This window comes from Manis pentadactyla, chromosome X (assembly GCF_030020395.1).
Source record: "Manis pentadactyla isolate mManPen7 chromosome X, mManPen7.hap1, whole genome shotgun sequence".
Lineage (NCBI taxonomy): Eukaryota > Metazoa > Chordata > Mammalia > Pholidota > Manidae > Manis > Manis pentadactyla.
Window position 1 is genome coordinate 40,964,984 of NC_080038.1, and position 26,205 is coordinate 40,991,188.

The 26,205-nt window shown below is 40.0% G+C and overlaps 1 protein-coding gene across 3 annotated transcripts in view; it reads right to left on the reverse strand.

The window, feature by feature from the left end:
• Window positions 1–26,205, reverse strand: part of SLC9A7 (solute carrier family 9 member A7) — a 182,757-nt gene that overhangs the window by 84,494 nt on the left and 72,058 nt on the right. For all 3 annotated transcript variants that reach the window (XM_036907464.2, XM_036907463.2, XM_036907465.2), the window contains exons 2-3: window positions 16,775–16,974; window positions 14,457–14,534 (exon numbers count right to left, since the gene is read on the reverse strand). In XM_036907464.2, the coding sequence (XP_036763359.2) occupies window positions 14,457–14,534; window positions 16,775–16,974 (278 nt within the window). The remainder of the gene's footprint in view (window positions 1–14,456; window positions 14,535–16,774; window positions 16,975–26,205) is intronic.

Below are 26,205 nucleotides of genomic sequence, written 5' to 3' on the forward strand. Positions count from 1 at the left end.
TACAAACAACAGGGAGAAGAAAGCACGTGTTGCAGTACTAGTATGACACAAAATAGACTTCAAAACAAAGAAAGTAACAAGAGATAAATAAGGACATTACATAATCATAAAGGGTTCAGTCCAACAAGAAGATATACCCATTATAAATATATATGCACCCAATACAGGAGGACAAGCATATGTGAAACAAATACTAATAAAACTAAAGGAGGAAATACAATGCAATGCAATCATTTTAGTAGACTTCAACATGCCACTCACCCCAAAGGATAGATCCACCTGACAGAAAATAAGTAAGGACACGGAGGCACTGAACAACACACTAGAACACATGGACCTAACAGACATCTATAGAACTCTACATCCAAAAGCAACAGGATACACATTATGTGCAAGTGCACATGGAACATTCTCCAGAATAGGCCACATACTAGGCAACAAAAATAGCCTCAGTAAATTCTAAAAGATTGAAATTCTACCAACCAACTTTTCAGACCACAAAGGTATAAAACTAGAAATAAATTGTACAAAGAAAACAAAAAAGGCTCACAAACACATGGAGGCTTAACAACATGCTCCTAAATAATCCATGGATCAAAGAACAAATTAAAATAGAGATGAATGAATATATGGAAACAAATGACAACAACAACACAAAGCCCCAACTTCTGTGGGACACAGTGAAAGCAGTCTTAGGAGGAAAGTATATAGCAATGCAGGCATATATAAAAAAGGAAGAACAATCCCAAATGAATACTCTAACATCACAATTATTGAAACTGGAAAAAGAAGAACAAATGAGGCCTAAAGTCACCAGAAGGAGGGACATAGTAAAGATCAGAGAATAAATTAACAAAATTGAGAAAAATAATAGAAAAAATCAATGAAACCAAGAGCTGGTTCTTTGAAAAAATAAACAAAATAGATAAGCCTCTAGCCACACTTATAAAGAGAAAAAGAGAATCAACACACATCAACAGAATCAGAAACGAGAAAGGAAACATCACAACGGACCCAACAGAAATACAAAGAATTATTAGAGAATATTATGAAAACCTATATGCTAGGAAGCTGGAAAACCTAGAAGAAATGGACAACATCCTAGAAAAATACAACCTTCCAAGACTGACCAAGGAAGAAACACAAGATCTAAACAAACCAATTACCAGCAAAGAAATTGAAGTGGTAATCAAAAAACTACCTAAGGAAAAAAAAACCAGGCCAGATGAATTTACCTTGGATTTTTATCAGACATACAGAGAAGATATAATACCCATGCTCCTTAAACTTTTCCAAAAAATAGAAGAGGAGGGAATACTCCCAAACTCGTTCTATGAAGCCAACATCACCCTAATATCAAAACCAGGCAAAGACCCCACCAAAAAAGAAAATTACAGACCAATATGCCTGATGAATGCAGATGCAAAAATACTCAATGAAATATCAGCAAACCGAATTCAAAAATATATCAAAAGGGTCATACATCACGATCAACTGGGATTCATCCCAGTGATGCAAGGATGGTACAACATTCGAAAATCCATCAACATCATCCACCACATCAACAAAAAGAAAGACAAAAACCACATGATCATCTCCATAGATGCTGAAAAAGCATTCGACAAACTTCAACATCCATTCATGATAAAAACTCTCAGCACAATGGGTATAGAGGGCAAGTACCTCAACATAATAAAGGCCATATATGATAAACCCACAGCCAACATCATACAGAACAGCGAGAAGATGAAAGCTTTTCCTCTGAGATCGGGAACAACACAGGGATACCCACTCTCCCCACTGTTATTTAACATAGTACTGGAGGTCCTAGCCACGGCACTTAGACAAAACAAAGAAATACAGGGAATCCAGATTAGTAAAGAAGAAGTTAAACTGACACTATTTGCAGATGACATGATGTTGTACATAAAAAACCCTAAAGACTCCACTCCAAACTACTAGAACTGACATCGGAATACAGCAAACTTCCAGGATACAAAATTAACACACAGAAATCTGTTACTTTCCTCTACACTATCAATGAACCAATAGAAAGAGAAATCTGGAAAACAATTCCATTCACAATTGCATCAAAAAGAGTAAAATACCTAGGAATAAACCTAACCAAGAAGTGAAAGACCTATACCCTGAAAACTATAAGACACTCTTAAGAGAAATTAAAGAGGACACTAACAATGAAAACTCATCCCATGCTCTTGGCTAGGAAGAATTAATATAGTCAAATGGCCATCCTGCCCAAAGCAATCTACAGATTCAATGCAATCCCTATCAAATTACCAGCAACATTCTTCAAGGAACTGGAACAAATAGTTCAAAAATTTATATGGAAACACCAAAGACCCCGAATAGTCAAAGCAATCCTGAGAAAGAAGAATAAAGTGGGAGGGAACTCACTCCCCAACTTCAAGCTCTACTACAAGGCCATAGTAATCGAGACAATTTTGTACTGGCACAAGAACAGAGCCACAGACCAGTGGAACAGATTAGACTCCAGACATAAACCCAAACATATATGGTCAATTAATATTCGATAAAGGAGCCATAGACATACAATGGGAAATGACAGTCTCTTCAACAGATGGTGCTGGCCAAACTGGACAGCTACATGTAAGAGAATGAAACTGGATCACTGTCTAGCCCCATACACAAAAGTAAGCTTGAAATGGATCAAAGACCTGAATGTAAGTCATGAAACAATAAAACTCTTAGAAAAAAACATAGGCAAAATTCTCTTGGACCGACTTAAAAATAAGCCATCAAGATTAAAGATGGTGGCATGAGAGGAGAGACAGAGGCTTCCTCCTCAAACTGGATACAATTAGAAAATTTAATTGGCACAACTAATCCTGAGAGAGCAACAGGAAAGAGGACGGTGTCAGACTGCATACACATGGAGAAAAGAGCAGAACTCACAGAATGGGGTAACATACCAGAGCTGTGACACAAGCTCTGCATGACACAAGCACCTCCTCCACCCCAGGTCACTGGCAGGAGGAAGAGAAACGGAGCAGGAAGGGAATGGAAGGCTTAGGACTGCTGAATACCTAGGTCTGGAGATCTGCTCTGGGGGCACAAACCTACATTTCATGGTGTTTTCATGAGACTTGCATGACTACCAGGTTGGAAAGTTAATACAGGCAGAGTTCCTGGGGAGACTGGGATTCTGGCTACTTCTGGAAACCAGGGATTCATATCCAGCTGCTGTGGAACAAAAACATACCTGTGTTACCGGCCCACTGGCTGAGGCAGTGGAGACAGGCACAGAAGCCAGGAGGCGGGGAACAGCTCTTTCCTCCCCCCAGGTACCAGTACTGCTCCCCTGCGACCCTGGACATTGCTTCAGGGGCTGAGCAGTGCCAGAATAGAGCTTCTGGACACTAGCGGGCGCCATACACAAACATGAAATGCCAAAGGAACCTTGTCCAGAGTAAAATTATTAATACAACCCCCAAGAAAGATTTAAATGATATGGACTTCGTGACTCTTCCTGAAAGGGAGTGCAAAATAAAAATCATCAATACTCTAATGGAGGTATGGAAAGACATCCAAGAACTCAGGAATGAAATCAGGTTCGGAGATCCAATCGTTGAAGAGCACGATGGAGGGTATTAAAAGCAGGTTGGATACGGTGGAGGAGATAAATAAAATAGAAACTAGAGAAGAGGAACACAAAGAAGCTGAAGCACAGAGACAAAAAACAATCTCTAAAAATGAAAGAATATTTAGAGAACTGTGAGACCAATCCAAGCGGAACAATATTCGCATTATAGGGATACAAGAAGAAGAAGAGAGAGAGAAAGGGATGGAAAGTGTCTTTGAGGAGGTAGTTGCTGAAACCTCCCCAATCTGGGGGAGGAAATAGTCGCTCAGACCACAGAAGCACACAGAACTCCCAAAAACAGGGACCCAAGGAGGACAACACCAAGACACATAATAATTAAAATGGGAAAGATCAAGGATACGGACAGACTGTTAAAAGCAGCCAGAGGCAGAAATAAGGTCACATACAAAGGAAAGCCCATCAGGCTAACATCAGACTTCTCAGCAGAAACCTTACAGGCCAGAAGGGAGTGGCATGATGTATTTAATACCATGAAGCAGAAGGACCTGGAACCAAGATTACTTTATTTGGCAAGATTATCATTTAAATTTGAAGGAGGGATTAAACAATTTCCAGATAAGCAAAAGCTGAGAGAGTTTATCTCCCACAAACCATCTCTGCAGTCTATTTTGGAGGGACTGCTATAGATGGAAGTGTTCCTAGGGTTGGACAGCTGTCACCAGAGGTACACGGTAGGGAGGGTGGAGCAGCTGATTGCAAGGCAAATGCAAAATTAAATTGACTATCCCCAAAGTCAATCAAGGGATAGACAAAAAGTACAGAATTTGATACCTAATATATAAAGAATGAAGGAGGAAGCAAAACAAGGAGAAATAGAAAAGAACCTTTAGATTGTGTTTGTAACAGCATACTAAGTGAGTTAAGTTAGACTCTTAGATAGTAAGGAAAGTAACCTGGAACCTTTGGTAACCACGAATCTAAAGTCTGATTGGCAATAAGTACATACCTATCGATAATCACACTAAATGTAAATGGACTGGATGCACCAATCAAAAGATATAGAGTCACTGAATGGATAAAAAAACAAGACCCATCTATATGCTCCTTACAAGAGACTCACCTCAAACCCAAAGACATGCAAAGACGAAAAGTCAAGGGATGGAAAAAGATATTTCATGCAAACAATAGGGAGAAAAAAGCAGGTGTTGCAGTACTAGTATCAGACAAACTAGAATTCAAAACAAAGAAAGTAACAAGAGACAAAGAAGGACATTACATAATCTTAAAGGGCTCAGTCCAAGAGGATATAACCATTATAAATATATATGCACCCAACACAGGAGCACCAACATATGTGAAAAAAATACTAACAGAACTAAAGGAGGAAATACAATGCAATGCATTCATTCTGGGAGACTTCAACACACCATTCACTCTAAAGGACAGATCCACCAGACAGAAAATAAGTAAGGACACAGAGGCACTGAACAACACACTAGAACAGATGGACCTAATAGACATCTATAGAACTCTATACCCAAAATCAACAGGATACACATTCTTCTCAAGTGCACATGGAACATTCTCCAGAATAGACCACATATTAGGCCACAAAAAGAGCCTCAGAAAATTCCAAAAGACTGAAACGCTACCAACCAACTTCTCAGAACACAAAGGTATAAAACTAGAAATAAATTGTTCAAAGAAAGCAAAAAGGCTCAAAAACACATGGAAGCTTAACAACAAGCTTCTAAATAGTCAATGAATCAATGACCAAATTAAAATGGAAATCAAGCAATATATGCAAATAAATGACAACAACAACACCAACCCCAACTTCTGTGGGACGCAGCAAAAGCAGTCGTAAGAGGCAAGTATATAGCCATCCGGGCATATTTAAAGAAGGAAGAACAAACCCAAATGAATAGTCTAACATCACAATTATCAAAATTGGAAAAAGAAGAACAAATGAGGCCTACAGTCAGCAGAAGGAGGGACATAATAAAGATCAGAGAAGAAATAACAAAATTGAGAAGAATAAAACAATAGAAAAAAATCAATGAAACCAAGAGCTGCTTCTATGAGAAAATAAACAAAATAGATAAGCCTCTAGCCAGACTTATTAAGAGAAAAAGAGAATCAACACACATCAACAGAATCAGAAACGAGAAAGGAAACATCACAACGAACCCAACAGAAATACAAAGAATTATTAGAGACTACTATGAAAACCTATATGCTAAGAAGCTGGAAAACCTAGGAGAAATGGACAACTTCCTAGAAAAATACAACCTACCAAGACTTACCAAGGAAGAAACACAAGTTTTAAACAAACCAATTACCAGCAAAGAAATTGACGTGATAATCAAAAAACTACCTAAGAAAAAAAACCCCAGGCCAGATGGATATACCTTGGAATTTTATCAGACATACAGAGAAGATATAATACCCATTCTCCTTAAACTTTTCCAAAAAACAGAAGAGGAGGGAATACTCCCAAACTCATTCTATGAAGCCAACATCACCCTAACACCAAAACCACACAAAGACCCCACCAAAAAAGAAAATTACAGACCAATATGCCTGATGAATGTAGATGCAAAAATACTCAATAAAATATTAGCAAACCGAATTCAAAAATATATGAAATGGGTCATACACCACAACCAACTGGGATCCAACTCAGGGATGCAAGGATGTTACAACATTCAAAAATCCATCAACATCATCCACCACATCAACAAAAAGAAAGACAAAAACCACATGATCATCTCCATAGATGCTGAAAAAGCATTCGACAAAATTCAACATCCATTCATGATAAAAACTCTCAGCACAATGGGTATAGAGGGCAAGTACCTCAACATAATAAAGGCCATATATAATAAACCCACAGCCAACATCATACAGAACAGCGAGAAGCTGAAAGCTTTTCCTCTGAGATCGGGAACAAGACAGGGATGCCCACTATCCCCACTGTTATTTAACATAGTACTGCAGGTCCAGCCACGGCAATTAGACAAAACAAAGAAATACAAGGAATCCAGACCGGTAAAGAAGAAGTTAAACTGTCACTATTGCAGATGACATGATATTCTACATAAAAAACCCTAAAGAGTACACTCTAAAACTACTAGAACTGATATCGGAATACAGCAAAGTTGCAGGATACAAAATTAACACACAGAAATCTGTTACTTTCCTCTACACTATCAATGAACCAATAGAAAGAGAAATCTGGAAAACAATTCCATTCACAATTGCATCAAAAGAGTAAAATACCTACTAATAAACCTAACCAAGGAAGTGAAAGACCTATACCCTGAAAACTCAAAGACACTCTAAAGAGAAATTAAAGAAGACAGTAACAAACGGAAACTCATCTCATGCGCTTGGCTAGGAAGAATTAATATAGTCAAAATGTCCATCCTGCCCAAAGCAATATACAGATTTGAAGCAATCCTTATCAAATTACCAACAACATTCTTCAACGAACTGGAACAAATAGTTCAAAAATTCATGTGGACACACCAAAGACCACGAATAGCCAAAGCAATCCTGAGAAAGAAGAATAAAGTCGGGGGGATCTCCCTCCCAAACTTCAAGCTCTACTACAAGGCCATAGTAATCGAGACAATTTTGTACTGGCACAAGAACAGAGCCACAGACCAGTGGAACAGTTGAGAGACTCCAGATATTAACCCAAACATATATGGTCAATTAATATTCAATGAAGGAGCCATGGACATTCAATGGGGAAATGACTGTCTCTTCAACAGATGGTGCTGGCAAAACTGGACAGCTGTCATGATATTCTACATAAAATGTAAGAGAATGAAACTGGATCACTGTCTAACCCCATACACAAAATTAAATTCAAAATGGATCAAAGACCTGAATGTAAGTCATGAAACCATAAAAGTCTTAGAAAAAAACATAGGCAAAAATCTCTTGGACATAAACATTAGCGAGTTCTTCATGAACATACCTCCCCGGGCAAGGAAAACAAAAGCAAAAATGCACAAGTGGGACTATATTAAGCTGAAAAGCATCTGTACAGTAAAGGACACCATCAATAGAACAAAAACGTCCCCTACAGTATGGGAGATTATATTCGTAAATGACAGATCCGATAAAGGCTTGACATCCAAAATATATAAAGATCTCACCCACCTCAACAAACAAAAAGCAAATAATCCAATTAAAAAATGGGCAGAGGAACTGAACAGACAGTTCTCCAAAAAAGAAATTCACATGGCCAACAGACACATGAAAAGATGCTCCACATCGCTAGTTACCAGAGAAATGCAAATTAAAACCATAATGAGATATCACCTCACACCAGTAAGGATGGCTACCATCCAAAAGACAAGCAACAACAAATGTTGGTGACGTTGTGGAGAAAGGGGAACCCTCCTACACTGCTGGTGGGAATGTAAATTAGTTCAACCATTGTGGAAAGCAGTATGGAGGTTCCTCAAAATGCTCAAAATAGACTTACCATTTGACCCAGGAATTCCACTTCTAGGAATTTACCCCATGAATGCAGCACTCCAGTTTGAAAAAGACAGATGCACCCCTATGTTTATCACTGCACTATTTACAATAGCCAAGATATGGAAGCAACCTAAATGTCCATCAGTAGATGAATGGATAAAGAAGATGTGGTACATATACACAATGGAATATTACTCAGCTATAAGACAAAAACAGATCCTACCATTTGCAACAACATGGATGGAGCTAGAGGGTATTGTGCTCAGTGAAATAAGCCAGGCGGAGAAAGACAAGTACCAAGTGATTTCACTCATATGTGGAGTATAAGAACAAAGGAAAATTTTAGGAACAAAACAGCAGCAGAATCACAGAACCCAAGAATGGACTAACAGTTACCAAAGGGAAAGAGACTGGGGAGAATGGGTGGGTAGGGAGGGATATAGGCAGGGAAGAAGAAAGGGGGTATTATGATTAGCATGTATAATGTGGGGGGTGGGGGAAAGGGAGGGCTGTGCAACACAGAGAAGACAAGTAGTGATTCTACAACATCTTGCTATGCTGATGGACAGTGACTGAAATGGGGTTTGCGGGGGGGACTTGGTGTAGGGGAGAGCCTAGTAAACCTAATGTTCTTCATGTAATTGTAGATTAATGATGAAAAAAAGGGGGGATTACTCCCTGATAGGATAAAATTAACTGCAAATCAATGATTAATGCATGCTTTACATATACTTCATTTGATCTTTTAAAGGGTGTCGGATGATCAGCTATGGAAGTACATTTTTCTAATAATATTTCTTTCTCTTATAAAAAAAGCAGTTCCTGTGTGGTGGTCTCCAATAGGCTCTTCACAATGGTATAAAGGGCATATCAAAGTGTGGGCAAAGGGTTTTTTTGTGTTTATACAGAGGATCAAAGCCTAATTTGGCTACCCAGAAAACGAAGTAAGATACAATATGAAGAAGAACTTCCAACATCAACATCCTCTGGAAGAGTCATTCCAGAAGATGATCATCAAAAAACTTCAATAAAGATCCTGGCGCTGTTGCAGTTGTAGCTGCATTCATCCCGCCAGTTCCTGGACTTGCTGTTGGAATGCAGTAGGAGATATCTAAGCTGGCCTGTGCATACAATAAAACAACAAATTTGACTGGTTCTATATTGTCGGAACTCAACCAAGAATTCGGAGAAGTGTGAGTTGCAGTGCTTCAAAATCGTGCTACTATAGACCATCTATTGTTAAAAGAACATATGGGATGTGAACAGTTCCCAGTAATGTGTTGTTTTAATTTGTCTAATTTTTCTCAAACTATTCAAATTCAGTTAGACAATATCCATAATATTATTGATAAGTTTTCACAAATGCCTAGGGTACCTAACTGGTTTTCTTGGTTTCACTGGATATGGCCGGTAATTGTAGGCCTGCTTTTGTTATGTATCTGTATTCCTATTCTGTTAATGTGTGTACGCAATTTAGTTAGTAGTTTGTTAAAACCTATACATGCTTACGTTACTCTACAAGAAGTTATGTCAAAGAAATAATCAATATTCCCATGTTTTCTTCTGTCTGCTACTTCTATAGCTTTTCTTCTTCCTTCTTAATTACAGCCCTTTAGTAGAATTCGTGCCTCATATCGAAAATTACCGAGTATCATAATTCTTCCAAGTGGTAAAGATACCTCAAGACAAATGCTGGGCATAGAAGCCACAGGGCATAAATCTGCAAAGAAGTAAAAAGCTAACCTTTTCAAAGAATATTGTTCTCTCTCACTTACCAACTTTACATCTTCCTGTATGGCCCCGGAAGACAGCTGGTTATCCAGAGACAGGTAAGATTCCTCAAGGGAGGAACAACCTAAGACAGGCACAGTTGCAGGGGGGCCATCAGGTGAGAAATTGGGGATCAACGGAGGTGAGGCTTAGAACCTCACCCCCCGTTTTGAGAGAAATCTGCATCCGTGGATGTTTTGTTGCCCTTGTCCAACTTGAATTAATACTTAGTCTATAGACACAGACCTGATCGTCTACACTTGCCCTCTTACAGCACTAAATTATGCTTTCTATCTTTATCTTGCATCTACCTACCACTTCAGCATTTTATTTAAAAAAAATAAGGGAGAAATGTGGGATTCACATATAAATCAAGTATAAAAATCAAATAAATAATCATATCTGACTTGATTGTTTATAGCTCATGATGCGTGATCAAAACCGAAAGTTTCTGTGATATGACTGCCGTTGCACTGTTCACCATGTAAGAACTTATTCACCATGTAAGAACTTGTTCACCATGTAAGAACTTGTTCGTTATGCTTCAGAAGATTGGAGACTGTTGAGAGTTAGGCTTGGGTTTGATTAATGATTGTGCATTGAGTCCCCTATACAGAATTTTATTGTTGTTAACATCCATTTGATCAATAAATATGAGAGATGCCCTCTCAAAAAAAAATGAATTATAGATGATGATTTTGGATCTTTAGATTCGCTCACCACACCCCTCAGCATAGTTGATGAGTTTTGCCAAAAGTATTAGCTTTGGCTGGAATCTCAAATGGGATAAAGAACAGCACGTTTCAGCTGACAAAGATCAACAGGGCAACAGGACAAAACTCATGTATGACAAAAATCAGGAGATTGCTGTTTGAAACCTCACTGCAGCACAGTCTCATTTGTGCTGCATACTTGGATGGATAGTCCTATATAGGGATGAGAGTGCTGACAGTCTATTCAAAATTGGGGTCGGGGCAATGGTTTTACTTTATAAAATGGAAAAGCCACTTCTTAGGATTAGAAAAATAATCAAGATTGAAGAGTGAGGGGTGGGAAAACTAAAATTTCCCATCACCAAGGCATGGCTCAAGATGCCAGGCCCCTCCCTCTCAGGGACAACTGCTATCTTCTCTTGGGTATTACATGGAGATGATAACTCATCATCCACATGAAAATCTTCATTTCTACAGAAAGCATCACTGATTGACAAGTACATAAAAACCAAAAATTCCCTTGAGTGCTAGCATTTAAGTCACCAAATTCAAAAACATCCACTGGGATAGGAGCCCTAAAAGAATATGTATTAAGTTCTCATCATAAGAGTTTGACAGGAATACAGATATTGAATCTGTAAGACTGTTGAGTCCCATGAATTGGTAGCCATCAAATAAAAGATCCCATCTTGTCTGTATTTATATGAATTAAGAAATGTAAGGTTGTTAGCAAAGAGGACCATTCAATTTTTCACTTTAATTGACCTTATATTGTAGGAAAATGTCAAAAAAAAGTCCTGGTGTAGTACTGAATGTTGTTAGGCCTTGGCAATTGGCCTTCCATGGCTAAAAAAGTGAACTTTAGAAAGAATCAGTTGTACTGCTGAATAATTCTTATAAATATACATACTGAGTCCAATGTTGAAACTTGAAATAACTATAGTTGTGGTATTCTGAGATTTGTATCCCTGCATGCCTTTTATGAATGCAAAAAAGAAAATCCTCTCCATCTCTTATTCTTTTACTATTTTAGATGTCTCCAAAAAACTCTCTAGACTTCAGCCAGTGAGGCTGAATGCTCCTCAGGCAAACTTTTGCAAGTGTAAGCACTCAGGGGTTTCACTAAGGCATGGCTGATACAGCTTTCAGATGAATTGTATCTTACGGGTTATAGAATTATGCACCAACAGCTAAACGAAGCGATTAGAAGCTGAAATATCGTGATACACTGTGTAACGTCATACAATCACATGTAATGTTTGGTAAACATACACCTCCTTGTCATTTTGTATCTATTTATACAGAATTAAAAATAAAGTGCAGAACTAAAAGCAAATAGAAAAAAAAAAAACCTCACTTGGAACTAACAACATTGGTAGTACATCAGCCCCTGCTTTGACTAAACACACAGATGACCCCCGTGTGTTGACCCTTTCTCCTTGCCTCTATAAATTAGCCTCCCTAAACAAAAAGTGGTGCCAAGATCTTAATCATCTTGCAGCCACCCAGGGTAAGCTTCTGTAGGTAAGATCCCCTCAATAAACCACTAAGTACAAGCTGAACTTATCAGCCTCTTTCTTTGGTCTCACAGCCCCTTCAGCCTTCAGGGGTTGGTTCACTTATACCTCCCCAAAGTGCAACAAGGAGTTCCCAAATTCTTCATTTAGATAAAGAATAACATTATTTATACCTATAGAATCATCTCTCTGTTACATGTCAATAGCTGACATGTAGATTCAGATGACTTTGGCAAACCTGTAGATTAGTCAGAAAAAGGATATGTCTTTTGATACAGAAAACCTAAATATGGAGGGAGTGTAGCACAAAGGAACAACCTTGAGCCCTGGGGTTAGACAGACAGGGCATAACCTTGACTCAGTCCTTTACCACCTACATAACCTCATACATGTTGACTAATCATTCTGAGTTTTTCATCATCGGTAAAATGCAGAACACTCCCTACATGTCTGTGAGTGCACAAATAGGTGGGTTGGTGTGCAGAATCTCTAAAGGGAGAGACCAATTTGACCCTGACTTGCAGTCTTAACCCTCTTGTACCAGATGGGGTATTGCTCTTGCTCCTATAGCCTTCATGGTGTAAGCAAATGAATCAGGCTTCAGGAGGCCCAGCAATTTCTAGAGTCTCTCCATTTCAGCCTCCCTACCTGTGATTGTGACCAGCCTGGCAGCTAAAGGGCATCTGTCTTCAGTTCATGCAGTAGGTAGTAAGGGGCTTCATTACTAAGGGCTAAGCTAAAATCATCCAATATGTGACACGAGGGACTTTGGGTCATAAATGAATCATTCAATTGCCAGTTAGCTCCTTGTGTCTATTTACCAATGAGTTAGAAACCTGGGGGAAAAGGGGTATGAGCTAATCTCCAACCACCCTTACATTATTAAAGAGTTTATATGATGATTGGAAATAATGTGTATACAACCAGAAATAAAGAATATATGTGAAGCTCCTAATATATATGCTCCATAAACTATAACTGTATTTATGTTGTTTGGAAATAGTTTTAAAACCTTCTGAAAACTGCAGAGTTGCTTTGACAGGAGATCCAGCCTCATGGGCAGGCATCCTCTCATAAAATGAGCTGGGAACTGCTCCCTCCTTTATGTTTTGAAAGTTTGTGTAGGACTGGAATTTCTTCCTTAATGCTTGATAGAATTCACAAGTGAAGCCATCTGGACTTGTAGAAAGGTTTTTAATTATAAACTCAATTTCTTTAATTAACATAAGTCTGTTCAAGTTTTCTATCTCTTTCAAGTTTTGGTAATTTGTATCTTTCAAGGAATTTGTCCATTTCATTTGGATTGTCAAGTTTATTGGCACAAAGCTGTTCATAGTATTCCCTTATTGTCCTTTTATGTCTGAAGGGTCTTTAGTGATGTTCCCTCTTTCGTTCCTGATATAGGTCATTTGTTTTTTTTCCTCTATTTCTTTTCTTGATTGCTCTATGTAGAGGTTTTATCAATTTGGAAGGCATTCCCTAGTTCCTAAGAATATTGCTGAGTTTTATTGGTAGCCAAGATCTCCATTCTCTAGGCTCACTGAAAAGACTTCCTTTAGTCTCCATGCACAAAAACAGCTGAAACAAGCTCCTTGGCTGATCTGAGGGAGGCCTTTTTGGAGGCTAAATTTTCACAGAATACACCTACAATGGGAGAAGAAGGGATTCACTTACACTAATTGTAAAGGTATTTGGTATTTTAAATAACTAGAGACTTAGATCCAGCCTTACTGCTGAGCACAACAATCCTGAATAACAAAGATAGACTTTTTTTTAACTTTTTATTTTGGAGTAATTATAGATTCACAGAAATTGCAAAGACAACATACAGTATTAACCTTTTGAAATTGGATTCCTTTCACTCAGCACAATGCCTATGAGATCCATCCAGGTTGTTGTGATTGTCAATAATTTGCTCCATTTTATTGATGAGTAATATTCCACGGTATGGATGCTTGTTAACCATTCACCTATTGCAGGACATTCTGGTTGTTTCCAGTTTTTGTCTATTACAAATGAAGTTGCTATGAATAATCATATACAGGTTGCTGTGTGAACATAAGTTTTCATTTCTCTGGAATAAATCCTCAGGAATAAAATTGCTGAATCATATGGTAATTTCAGCTTTAGTTTCATAAAAAACTGTGACACTGTTTTCCAGGATGGCTGTACCATTTTACATTCCCACCAGCAACATATGAGAATTCCCGATTTTAAAACAGAAATGAATCACTGATCATGAGTCAACTATATAATCTGAGTGGGTGCATAACACAGTACTGAGCAATCTGGGAGAAGCAAAAAACTAGAAAATTATGTAGGGAGAATAACAGAGAGATTCCCATGCTTTAAGAAATACTGGCAAAAATCTCTTACCTTCTTTAAACTGTATCCAGCATGGAAAATAATTGGAGGCAGCAGAATATTGAAAAAAACCTCTGGATCAAATGTTACCTAAAAGTTTAATAGGAAAAAAAGCCAATTTTTAGTTTAATATCAATTACTGCTATAATATCCTAAGCCATTGACTAAAGCTTGAATATTTAAAGCAAATAACATAAATTTGAAATATCATGGATCCATCACAGAAGAGAAGCCACAGCTCCCCTATGGACTGGCATGCTCTTCTCCACAGAGCACTTCTGACTTCTGCTCCTGGTGTACTGTTTAATATGAATTAACACACAACAAACAGTTCAATACAATTTTGAGAATTCACAGAAAGCTTCTCATCAATGTTTTTAAACAAGAAATAAATCCTGATTTTTATCAAACCTTTATAAAGGTTCAACTGCAATAAAAGATACAGTCATGATTCTCTATTAATTTTCTAGATCCTCCCACAGAATCATTTATAGACATAATTCTGCTGAATTTAAGTTTCCTTTTGAGGGACCAGCCTTTTGTGATACTTGATGTGGCCTAGATCAAAGTCTCTTGTGATGTTATTGGCTTCTTGAACATCAATATAAATTCAGCAGCAATAAGGGACTGAAATTAACTACAGGTTGGTTCAGGGAAATCCCTCTGAAACTATTAGACAGCAAAGTCTTATCATATCCAGAAAAAAAATTAGGAATTTTATAAACCTCCTAACCTTTTTAAAGTGTTTGTTCAGGCTGGTAGATTAATTGGCTCATCTTTCAATTATTTTTAAAGCTTCATTCTAATTATTAAAAGTAAAGTTAGTATTTCTCTTTAGAAACTGGAAATGTTAATCAGCCTAATTAAAAAATTGAATGGTTCCCTCAAATTATGTTTTATTCAAACTTCTTGCTAGGATAATAGTAGTCTGAAAAGCATGAAATGTCAGAATGAGAGGGGACCCTGGACAATACCCAGTATGAGGACACTTGGGCCAAAGAGAGTAGAACTTGCAGGAAGTCATCAAACCCAGTAATGTATGAACCAGCACAAGGTTACCTGATACCCACATTGATACTCTGCATCAAGCTGCCTCAACATGCTGCTTCTCCCCTCAACTAACAGCAATAATCTCAGCCTTGTTTGTTCTCCCACCTTTGCTTTGTGTGGCAAGTTTCAACAGAGAGGACTTGAATAACATTTTTCTAAAGATAATACTGAAAGTCAGCTTCATCTTCTATTATGATCTAAAAGATGGAAATGGGTTGGGATCTCTTCCCTTTTTGCCCCTATCCTATTAGGTCTGAATTTATGTTGCCATTTCAAAATTGCCATTAGCGTGGCATTTACACTGAGAATCTTTCTCAGTTGCATTTAATTTCTCAAATGTTTACAGAAATTCTATGTATTCTTATGAAGTGTTGAGAGGAAAGAGTTCACTAGAACTGTCATTAGGGACACGGAAAATACAGGCACGCTTAATGCTGCAGTTGAGAATAATTTTCTTTAAGGACTAGGGTAGATCCAGAACACAATATAAATTAATTTTTCGAAATTATTGCACACTATACAGCCTTTGACTGCAGGCCTTCATACACATTAGCCTTGTTCTATATTAAAATGGGCTTCCCACAACCTGGATCCTCTAGACTTTATATAGAACCTTTCTGCTGCTAAGCCCAGGTCTATAAGGTGATAGAATGTATGTGGACAAATACAGCTCTCTTGCCTATCATGGAAATCACCTGAGGAGATATATAATCACTTTTCCTGTGGTGCATTTTAGCTATCCCCAACATCAAGTAAAAAACAATGTTTAGACTCAAATTCTAAGATACCAAGATACTCTTCCTCTGAAAATTCATTAAGCCTTTGGCATCAAATACCAATGTAAGTGACACTCAATAAATATTTGTAGAACATAACAAAAGAACCATGAGAGACTAAGAATTACACTTCTGTACACTGAATAAAGAAGCTAGAAGTGGATGCTATCTTGTTTTAAGAAAGGAACCATCTCATGCCTGCATCATAATAAGATATGATAAAAGAAGAGTTTGGGGCTTGAAAGGTGGGCTGAGTGGCGATGTACAAACCCACTGCAGAATAAGTGGCCCATGTCAGCTACTGATCCTAATAAAGCTGAAAGATTCAAGTTCAAATCTGGTTCTGTCTTCTCATCATAGCCCAAAGCATCCTAGCAAAACTGAAAGCCAGAAATGTTACTGATGCTCCAGAAGTTTGAAAGGATTTCTTTCCACAAGGTCAGGATGGAACTGGAAAATCAAAAACCACGTCAAGACAACACTGGGTGAGTGTCCCCAGCTCACCTTCCTCAGCATATCATTCTGCTCTACACTGTTGATCTTGCCAGGGCTGATTTCTCCTTTGAGGGTGTACTCGAAGAACTTCCCACTGACATTCACTAATAAGGTGTTGAAGACCCTGTCTTCTTGGGTGCAGCTGAGGGGCTTGTCATGACCACTGGTGGCAGGGGTGCCATACCTCAGGATCACCCCGACAATGAGTCCTGAAACAGAGCAGAAAAAATATCAGGCCTGCAGAAGGACAGAGAGAGCATGTAAACTATGGCACAGCCCATTTGCAAAAAACTAAGAAAGTCAGAAGTAATCTTAGAGACCAGGTAAGAGTATGTATTTTAGGAGGAACTGCACAATCCCTCAGAAGGTTTAATAATCCATCTACTCTGGTCTAAGTCCCTCAGTCACGAGGAGGAAAAGGTAAGACAGTACCTCTCCTGGTTATTATGGCACTGAGTACTTTCAACAACCAGGTCATGCCTCATATCTCAGGCTTCTGGTGGAGGAAGATGGATGACAAGAAGCAGTGTTTTCTGCCAAAAACAGCACAAAGTAGAGCTGCTGAGTTCTTTGATTTGTACCAGCACCAGCCTTCAAGCCAGTCTGCAGTCATCAGCCACCAAGGACCAAGCTGAGGGAATTTCTAGTTGCCATAAATGCAACTTGCTTTGCCACACATGGAGGAGAGGGCGGCAGGGAAATGCTTTTGTTTATGTCAATTCAAGTCCTAGGGACCATGGAGAAAGTAATTATGTCCCCAGGGGAGGTAAATACCACAGTACAAATTTTTGCAATCAGGATTCGGGGCTGTGGCTCTGACACAGCTAAGATAATCAGCTGCAAGTCTTCAAGTCTCATTCCATTCTTAGTAGAGTTCTCCCATTAGGAAAAACGCCCCAGCAAACTCGTGTATAAGCACTCAATTCTGTGAGGACAGAGTGCTGTTTCCCTGGCCCTGGACAGGAGTCACGTATGCCCAAGCAATGGTGAGTGAAATGTGAAGAAAGCATAAATAACTGCCATACACTTTCTATGATTCTCCCTTAGGAGGAGTGTCTTGCCAATGGGTTTCAGCCCCGGGCAAGTTCACTATGGATTCAGTGTGACCAAAGAAAATGACAGCAAAACGTTCTTGGGGTGAAAGGGTTATACCCAACTTTATTTCCAGGTGGCAGGTCAGTCACTAAAATCCAGTTCACTCAGAGCGAGTCTGCATGCAGCAAGCTGGTCTCTGCCTCTGGGCCCCTCTGCCTGCAGAGCCATCCCGCACAGCCGTCCTCCAGGCCTCTGTGCCTGCACAGCCATCCAGCACAGCCATCCTCTGGGCCTCTGTCCTCGGAGCTGCCACCACTCCAGCCTCTGTTCTGCTCTCCTGCAGCCTTGCAGCCCTGCCACCATGTCGTGCCCAGAGTACTAGGCGGAGCTCTTTATATAGAGTCAACAGCCATGTATTGCCCACAGGTGTGCAGTGAGCTAGTCAACGATGGCCAGGTGAGAATCCTGGCCACAGGAACTCTCATTTTATCCAAAAGGAGAATTTCAGATTTTCCTCTATATTCAGTTATTTGCTAGCAATATTAAAAGATCGAATGGGGAAATGCTGCTGCTCCTCATTTGCCCTTAATGGAGAAAGTTAAATGAGAAAAATGTTTACTATATTTCATGCATAATATTCCATAATGTCTCATCACCAAGACATATGAAAACTCTTGTTGAAGAACATATAATACATAAAGTCTAGAAAAGTACAGCTCTTTAAGCCAAACTCTGTGTCTGTAATTGGTATTGCTTATTATTACTATTATTGACGTGTTAACATATATTTGCAGTGTGTTGACTTTTGTGAAAAAAAATCAAATTATCAAATTTTACTCCAAGTTAAAAATGAGGTTCTTCATATTCTCAACTTGAACAGATATGAAACAATTTTAAAATCTTTAAAAATGTATGAGAAAAATGAGACTTAAATCATGTTGGTCATTAACAACAATAAAAAAGATGATGTCTTTAGGGAAAAATAATCAAAATTCCATAATTCAGAGAGTTCTAGTTATCTAGTGAATGGGCAAAAGCAGGCACTTAAGGTCTTTGGTACCAGTCTTTAGGTCTTATTGCCGGAATTTCAGATTCATTTCTGCTTGTTGGGTGACTAAGCCAGATGGTGACAGACATGGTAAGCCACCACTCAGCCTCTCCCTGCTCAGCCTTGGAGAACACCTCCCAGCTGTGGTCTCTTTGCCATCTTGTGGTTTAGGGTGTTCTGGATGTCTGTGATGATTAGTGAAGTTGTGGGGGTACCTACATTGAGGTGGCTGCTGTGACCTTGGGTCTCTTCTTGAGTTTTCTGCTCCTCTTCATTGTTGTCCAAGGCAAGGAAGGGCCCTAGAGAATCATGGTCTAAAACCCTGATGGATAATGTGTCTCCCTGTTCTACTGCACCCTGGTCATCAGCACCCTCACCACTTCTCCCTGCACAGGAGGGTGGGAATACTCTGGTCAACACCCAAAGGGTCTTTGCATGGAGTAAGGTGTGTGCTGCTGGGCATGTCCCAGGTTCAGTTGCACTCTACAAACCCTCCTTCTTTTTCCCATTCTCATTATTCTGATAATTTTGCTGGTAAGCACAAGGAGGACCCCCAGAATGTCTATAATATAAATCTGCTGCAGATTTACTGCCTGTGAAACCAAATTGAACCAGGTCTGCTTGTCCAGGGACTGGTTGGCAATGCAAAGCCAATCTCTTGAGACACGGTCATTAGCAGACAGAATTTACAGTGAGGTGGCCAAGCAAGGAGATAGGTGGCAAGGATCAAATCAGTCTATTCAGTGACAGGGAAGGAGGTTAGCATAGGGGCAGGTCAGAGCACAGTGATGTGTTACTGGTTCAAGTTTGGGAAATTCTAGTTCCCCTTCAGTTCAGATCTTCAAAAATTAGCTGCACCCTTTGCTTCAGATCATCTTTGCTGATTCCCAGAGCTAGCCTTTCAGCTCTGTTAGAGCAGGTAGACAGCCAGAGATGAGCAGGGAGGCGGAGGGGGACTTTGGTTGATGCTCACATTAGGCTAAATGCTTGCTTACATTCTATACATTCTGTGTAAGTTGTTCTCAGGGATGAGGGGAGTGAGAGTAGAGATAACAGGCCAAAACTAGCTGGTTCCAACATGTAAGAAAAGTTGACCCAAACTTCACCCCAAAGTACATTATACACTCACTAACAAAGTAAAATCCCCACCCCTCTGTCATTAACATAGTAGAAATCACACCTCCCTCTATGCCTTGACACCTCCAGGAAAACCAAATATAATCAAAAAAACTCCCCCAAGTGCAGGAAGGTGGAGCAAGCCTAGAAGACTCCACCTGTTCCCTTTGAAACCTAATCCTACTTAGTGAATGCCCATTTCCCTGTGTATAAAAAGGCTTCCTGATGTTTCCTCAGCATGACCCCCACTAGGTCTGCCAGTACCCCAACTCTCCGATGTGTACTGTTCTCTTGGTCTGAACTTCTATTCTCCAAATAAACTCTTTAATGTTCAATGGCTTTTTCTGCATCTGTTCTTGAGTTCTTTCTCACAATACCAAGGACCTGCCTCTGGTAACAGTTCCAGTGCCTGAAGAATTTTTGTTCCAGGACAGGGAAAAGGTCACTGAGTGAAAGGGCAGATCCCTTCTGTGCAGGCCTAGATGAGGAGGCCAAGGGCTCAACCAGCTTAGGATGCCCTGGCTCCAGGGGTCCTGCAAAAACTCCTGACCTCTCTGCCTTAGAAAAGACCGCAGAGGAAGTGGTAATGAGAGGTGGAGCCAAGATGGCACTGTGAGCAGTACAGTGGGAATCTCCTCCCAAAAACATATATATTTTTGAAAATACAACAAATACAACTATCCCTAAAAGAGAGACCAGAACACACAGGACAACAACCAGACTACATCCACACCTGTGAGAACCCAGCGCCTGGTGAAAGGGGTAAGATACAAGCTGCAGCCCGGCGGGACCCGAGGCCTCTCACCCCAGCTCCCGGCGGAAGGAGAGGAGTCAGAGCAGGGAGGGAGAGGGAGCCCAGGACTGCTAAACACCCAGCCCTAGCCATCCACACCAGAGCACAGATACACAGTGCATCCATGGGGTGCTGAAAACTAGGGAAGCAGGACAGTAAGACCTGTGAGCGGGTCCCACAGCCGGCGCTCCTGGGACAAAGAAAAGCGAGTGCTCTTTGAAAGTCTTAAAGGGACAGGGATCCCACAGCTGGATGGAAGAATTCCAGGTCACAGTCCAGCAGCTGGAAATTCCAGGGAACTCCGGGTGCACTAACTCCCTGAGCAGCAGCTCTGAGAACCCTCACGGAGGTAAACAGCCAAACAGCCCCTGTCCATTACCCCGCCATAGCACAGTAGCAGCCTGAGCCTGGCAACACCCACAGCACGGGAGCTTCCTCCATACTGGCCGGCAAGATACAGAGACCCAGTCTACACGCAATTACCCAACAAAACCCACTAGGGGTCGCAGTTGTCCCAGTAAAGACAGGCCAGGAGCAATTGGAGAAAGTCTAGGCTCTCCCAGCTGACAGACGCTTCAATAGCATACCACTGTGCCTATCAACATGACAAGGCAAAAACATTTGATCCAGGCAAGACTAACCCAGAGAGCTTCGACACCTTCTACATCTTCCCCTGAAAAGGAACCTGGGGAGATAGATTTAACCAGTCCTCCTGAAAAAGAATTCAAAACAAAAGTCATAACCATGCCGATGGACTTGAAGAGAAATATGCAAGAACTAAGGAGGGAGAATACAGAAATAAAAAAATCTCTGGAAGGACTTCAAAGCAGAATGGACGACATGCAAGAGACCATTAATGGACTAGAAAACAGAGAACAGGAACGCAGAGAAGCTGATGCAGACAGAGATAAAAGGATCTCCAGGAATGAAAGAATTTCAAGAGAACTGTGTGACCAAATGAAATGGAACAACATATGCATTACAGGGGTACCAGAAGAAGAACAGAGAGAAAAAGGGATAGCAAGTGTCTTTGAAGAAATAATTGCTGAAAACTTCCCCAAACTAGGGGAGGAAATGGCCTCTCAGACCACAGAGGTACACAGAACTCCCATGACAAGGGATACAAGGAGGGCAATACCAAGACACATTAAATTAAATTTACAACAATTAAACAACAATTAAAATGGCAAAGATCAAAGACAACGACAAAGTATTAAACGCAGCCAGAGAGGAAAAAAAAGGTCACCTACAAAGGAAAACCCATCAGGCTATCATCAGACTTCTCAACAGAAACCCTACAGGCCAGAACAGAATGGCATGATACACTTAATGCAATGAAACAGAAGGGCCTCGAACCAAGAATACTGTATCCAGCACGAAAATCATTTAAATATGAAAGAGGGATTAAACAATTCCCACACAAACAAAAGTTGAGGGAATTTGCCTTCAACAAACAACCTCTACAGGACATCTTACAGGGACTGCTTTAGATGGGATCACTCCTAAAAAGACCATAGAACAAAACACCCAACATATGAAGAAGGGAGGAGGATGAATAAGGGGGGAGAGAAATAAAGAATGATCAGACCGTGTTTATAATAGCTCAACAAGCGAGTTAAGTTAGACAGTAAGATAGTAAAGAAGATAAACTTGAACCTTTGGTAACCACAAACTTAAAGCCTGCAATGGCAATAAGTACATACCTTTCAACAATCACCCTAAATGTAAATGGACTGAATGGACCAATCAAAAGACACGAAGTAATAGAATGGATAAAAAAGCAAGATCCATCCATACGCTGCTTACAAGAGACTCACCTCAAACCCAAAGACATGCACAGACTTAAAGTCAAGGGACGGAAAAAGATACTTCATGCAAACAACAGCAAGAAAAAAGCAGGTGTTGCAATACTAGTATCAGACAAAATAGACTTCAAAACAAAGAAGATAACAAAAGATAAAGAAGGATATTACATAATGATAAAGGGCTTAGTCCAACAAGAGGATATAACCATTATAAATATATATGTACCCAATACAGGAGCACCAACATATGTGAAACAAATACTAACAGAATTAAAGGAGGAAGTAGAATGCAATGCATTCATTTTGGGAGACTTCAACACACCACTCACTCCAAAGGACAGATCCACCAGACAGAAAATAAGTAAGGACACAGAGGCACTGAACAACATACTAGAACAGATGGACCTAATAGACATCTATAGAACTCTATACCCAAAGGCAACAGGATACACATTCTTCTCAAGTGCACATGGAACATTGTCCAGAATAGACCACATACTAGGCCACAAAAAGAGCCTCAGTAAATTCCAAAAGATTGACATCCTACCAACCAACTTTTCAGACCCCACAGGCATAAAACTAGAAATAAATTGTACAAAGAAAGCAAAAAGGCTCACAAACACATGGAGGCTTAACAACATGCTCCTAAATAATCAATAGATCAATGACCAAATTAAAATGGAGATCCAGCAATATCTGGAAACAAATGACAACAAAAACACAAAGCCCCAACTACTGTGGGATACAGCAAAAGCAGTCTTAAGAGGAAAGTATATAGCAATCCAGGCATATTTAAAGAAAGAAGAACAATCCCAAATGAATGGTCTAATGTCACAATTATAAAAATTGGAAAAAGAAGAACAAATGAGGCCTACGGTCAGCAGAAGGAGGGACATAATAAAGATCAGAGAAGAAATAAGTAAAATTGAGAGGAATAAAACAATAGTAAAAATCAATGAAACCGAGAGCTGGTATTTCGAGAAAATAAACAAAACAGATAAGCCTCTAGCCAGACTCATTAAGAGGAAAAGAGAGTTAACACACATCAACAGAATCAAAAACGAGAAAGGAAAAATCACGACGGACCCCACAGAAATACAAAGAATTATTAGAGAGTACTATGAAAACCTATATGCCAACAAGCTGGGAAACCTAGGAGAAATGGACAACTTCCGAGAAAAATACAACCTTCCAAGACTGAACCAGAAAGAAACAGAAAATCTAAACAGACGAATTACCAGCAACGAAATTGAAGCAGTAATCAAAAAACTACCAAAGAAAAAAAAAACCCGGTCCAGATGGATTTACCTCGGAATTTTATCAGACATACAGAGAAGACATAATACCCATTCTCCTTAAAGTTTTCCAAAAAATAGAGGAGGAGGGGATACTCCCAAACTCATTCTATGAAGCTAACACCACCCTAATACCAAAACCAGGCAAAGACCCCACCAAAAAAGAAAACTACAGACCAATATCCCTGATGAACGTAGATGCAAAAATACTCAACAAAATATTAGCAAACCGAATTCAAAAATACATCAAAAGGATCATACACCATGACCAAGTGGGATTCATCCCAGGGATGCAAGGATGGTACAACATTCGAAAATCTATCAACATCACCCACCACATCAACAAAAAGAAAGACAAACACCAAATGATCATCTCCATAGATGCTGAAAAACATTTGACAAAATTCAACATCCATTCATGATAAAAACTCTCAATAAAATGGGCATAGAGGGCAAGTACTTCAACTTAGTAAAGGCCATATATGAAAAACCCACAGCCAACATCATACTGAACAGCAAGAAGCTGAAAGCTTTTCCTCTGTGATCGGTAACAAGACAGGGATGCACACTCTCCCCACTGTTCTTCAACATAGTACTAGAGGTCTTAGCCACGGCAATTAAACAAAACAAAGAAATACAAGGAATCCAGATTGGTAAAGAACAACTTAAACTGTCACTATTTACAGATGCCATGATATTGTACATAAAAAACCCTAATGACTCCACTCCAAAACTACTAGAGCTAATATCGGAATTCAGCAAAGTTCCAGGATACAAATTTAACACACAAAAATCTGTGGCTTTCTATATACACTAACAATAAACTAATAGAAAGAGCAATCAGGAAGACAATTCCATTCACAATAGCATAAAAAAGACTAAAATACCTGGGAATAAACCTAACCAAGGAAGTGAAAGACCTATACCCTGAAAACTATAAGACACTCTTAAGAGAAATTAAAGAGGTCACTAACAAATGGAAACTCATCCCATGCTCCTGGCTAGGAAGAATTAATATCTTCTAAACAGCCATCCTGGAGGAGGCGGAAAAACATGGCGGCGTGAGTAGGACAGTGGGAATCTCCTCCCAAAAACATATATACTTTTGAAAATACAACAAACACAACTAGCCCTAAAAGAGAGACCAGAAGACGCAGGACAGTGGCCAGACTGCAGCTACACCAGCGAGAACCCAGCGACTGGTGAAAGGGGTAAGATACAAGCCCCGGCCCGGCGGGACCCGAGCGCCCCTCCCCCCAGCTCCCGGCGGGAGAACAATAGGCAGAGCGGGAGGGAGACGGAGCCCAGGACTGCCGAACACCCAGCCCCAGCCATCCGGGCCAGAGCGCAGACACAGTATATGCCCAGGGGGCCCTGGATACTGGGAGAACAGGGGGTAAGACCTCAGAGCGGGTGCTGAAGCTGATGCCCCTGTGACAAAGAAAAGCGGGGGCTTTTTGAAAGTCTTAAAGGGACAGGGACTTAACAGCTTGACGTAAACAACCCAGGTCACAGTACAGCAGCTGGAAATTACAGGGAAAACCGGGTGCACTAACCCCCTGGGCAACAGCTCTGAGACCCCTCACGGAGGCAAACAGTCAAGCAGCCCCCCCATCCATCACCCCACTGGGCGCTGCGAAAGCAGAGAAGCAGCCTGAGACAAATTCCGCCCACAGAAAGGGAAATTTCTCCCTCCCGGCCAGGCAAGACACAAAGACCCACTCTACATGCAATTACCCAACACAAGCCACTAGGGGTCGCAGTTGCCCCAGTAAAGAAAGGCCAGTAGTAAGTGAAAATTTTGGCCCTCCCAGCTGACAGTCAATAGCACCTGTCAACATGAAAAGGCAAAAAAATATGATCCAGACAAGACTAACCCAGACAGCTTCGGCATCTGCTACATCTTCCCCTGAGAAGGAATCTGGGGAGATAGATTTAGCCAGTCTACCTGAAAAAGAATTCAAAACAAAAGTCATAACCATGCTGATGGACTTGCAGAGAAATATGCAAGAACTAAGGAAGGAGAATTCAGAAATAAAACAAGCTCTGGAAGGACTTCAAAACAGAATGGACGAGATGCAAGAGACCATTAATGGACTAGAAAACAGAGAACAGGAACGCAGAGAAGCTGATGCAGAGAGAGATAAAAGGATCTCCAGGAATGAAAGAATTTTAAGAGAGCTGAGTGATCAATATAAAAGGAATAATATAAGAATCATAGGCATTCCAGAAGAAGTAGAGAGAGAAAAGGGGATAGAAAATGTCTTTGAAGAAATAATTGCTGAAAATTTCCCCAAACTAGGGGAAGAAATGGCCTCTCAGACCACAGAGGTACACAGAACTCCCAT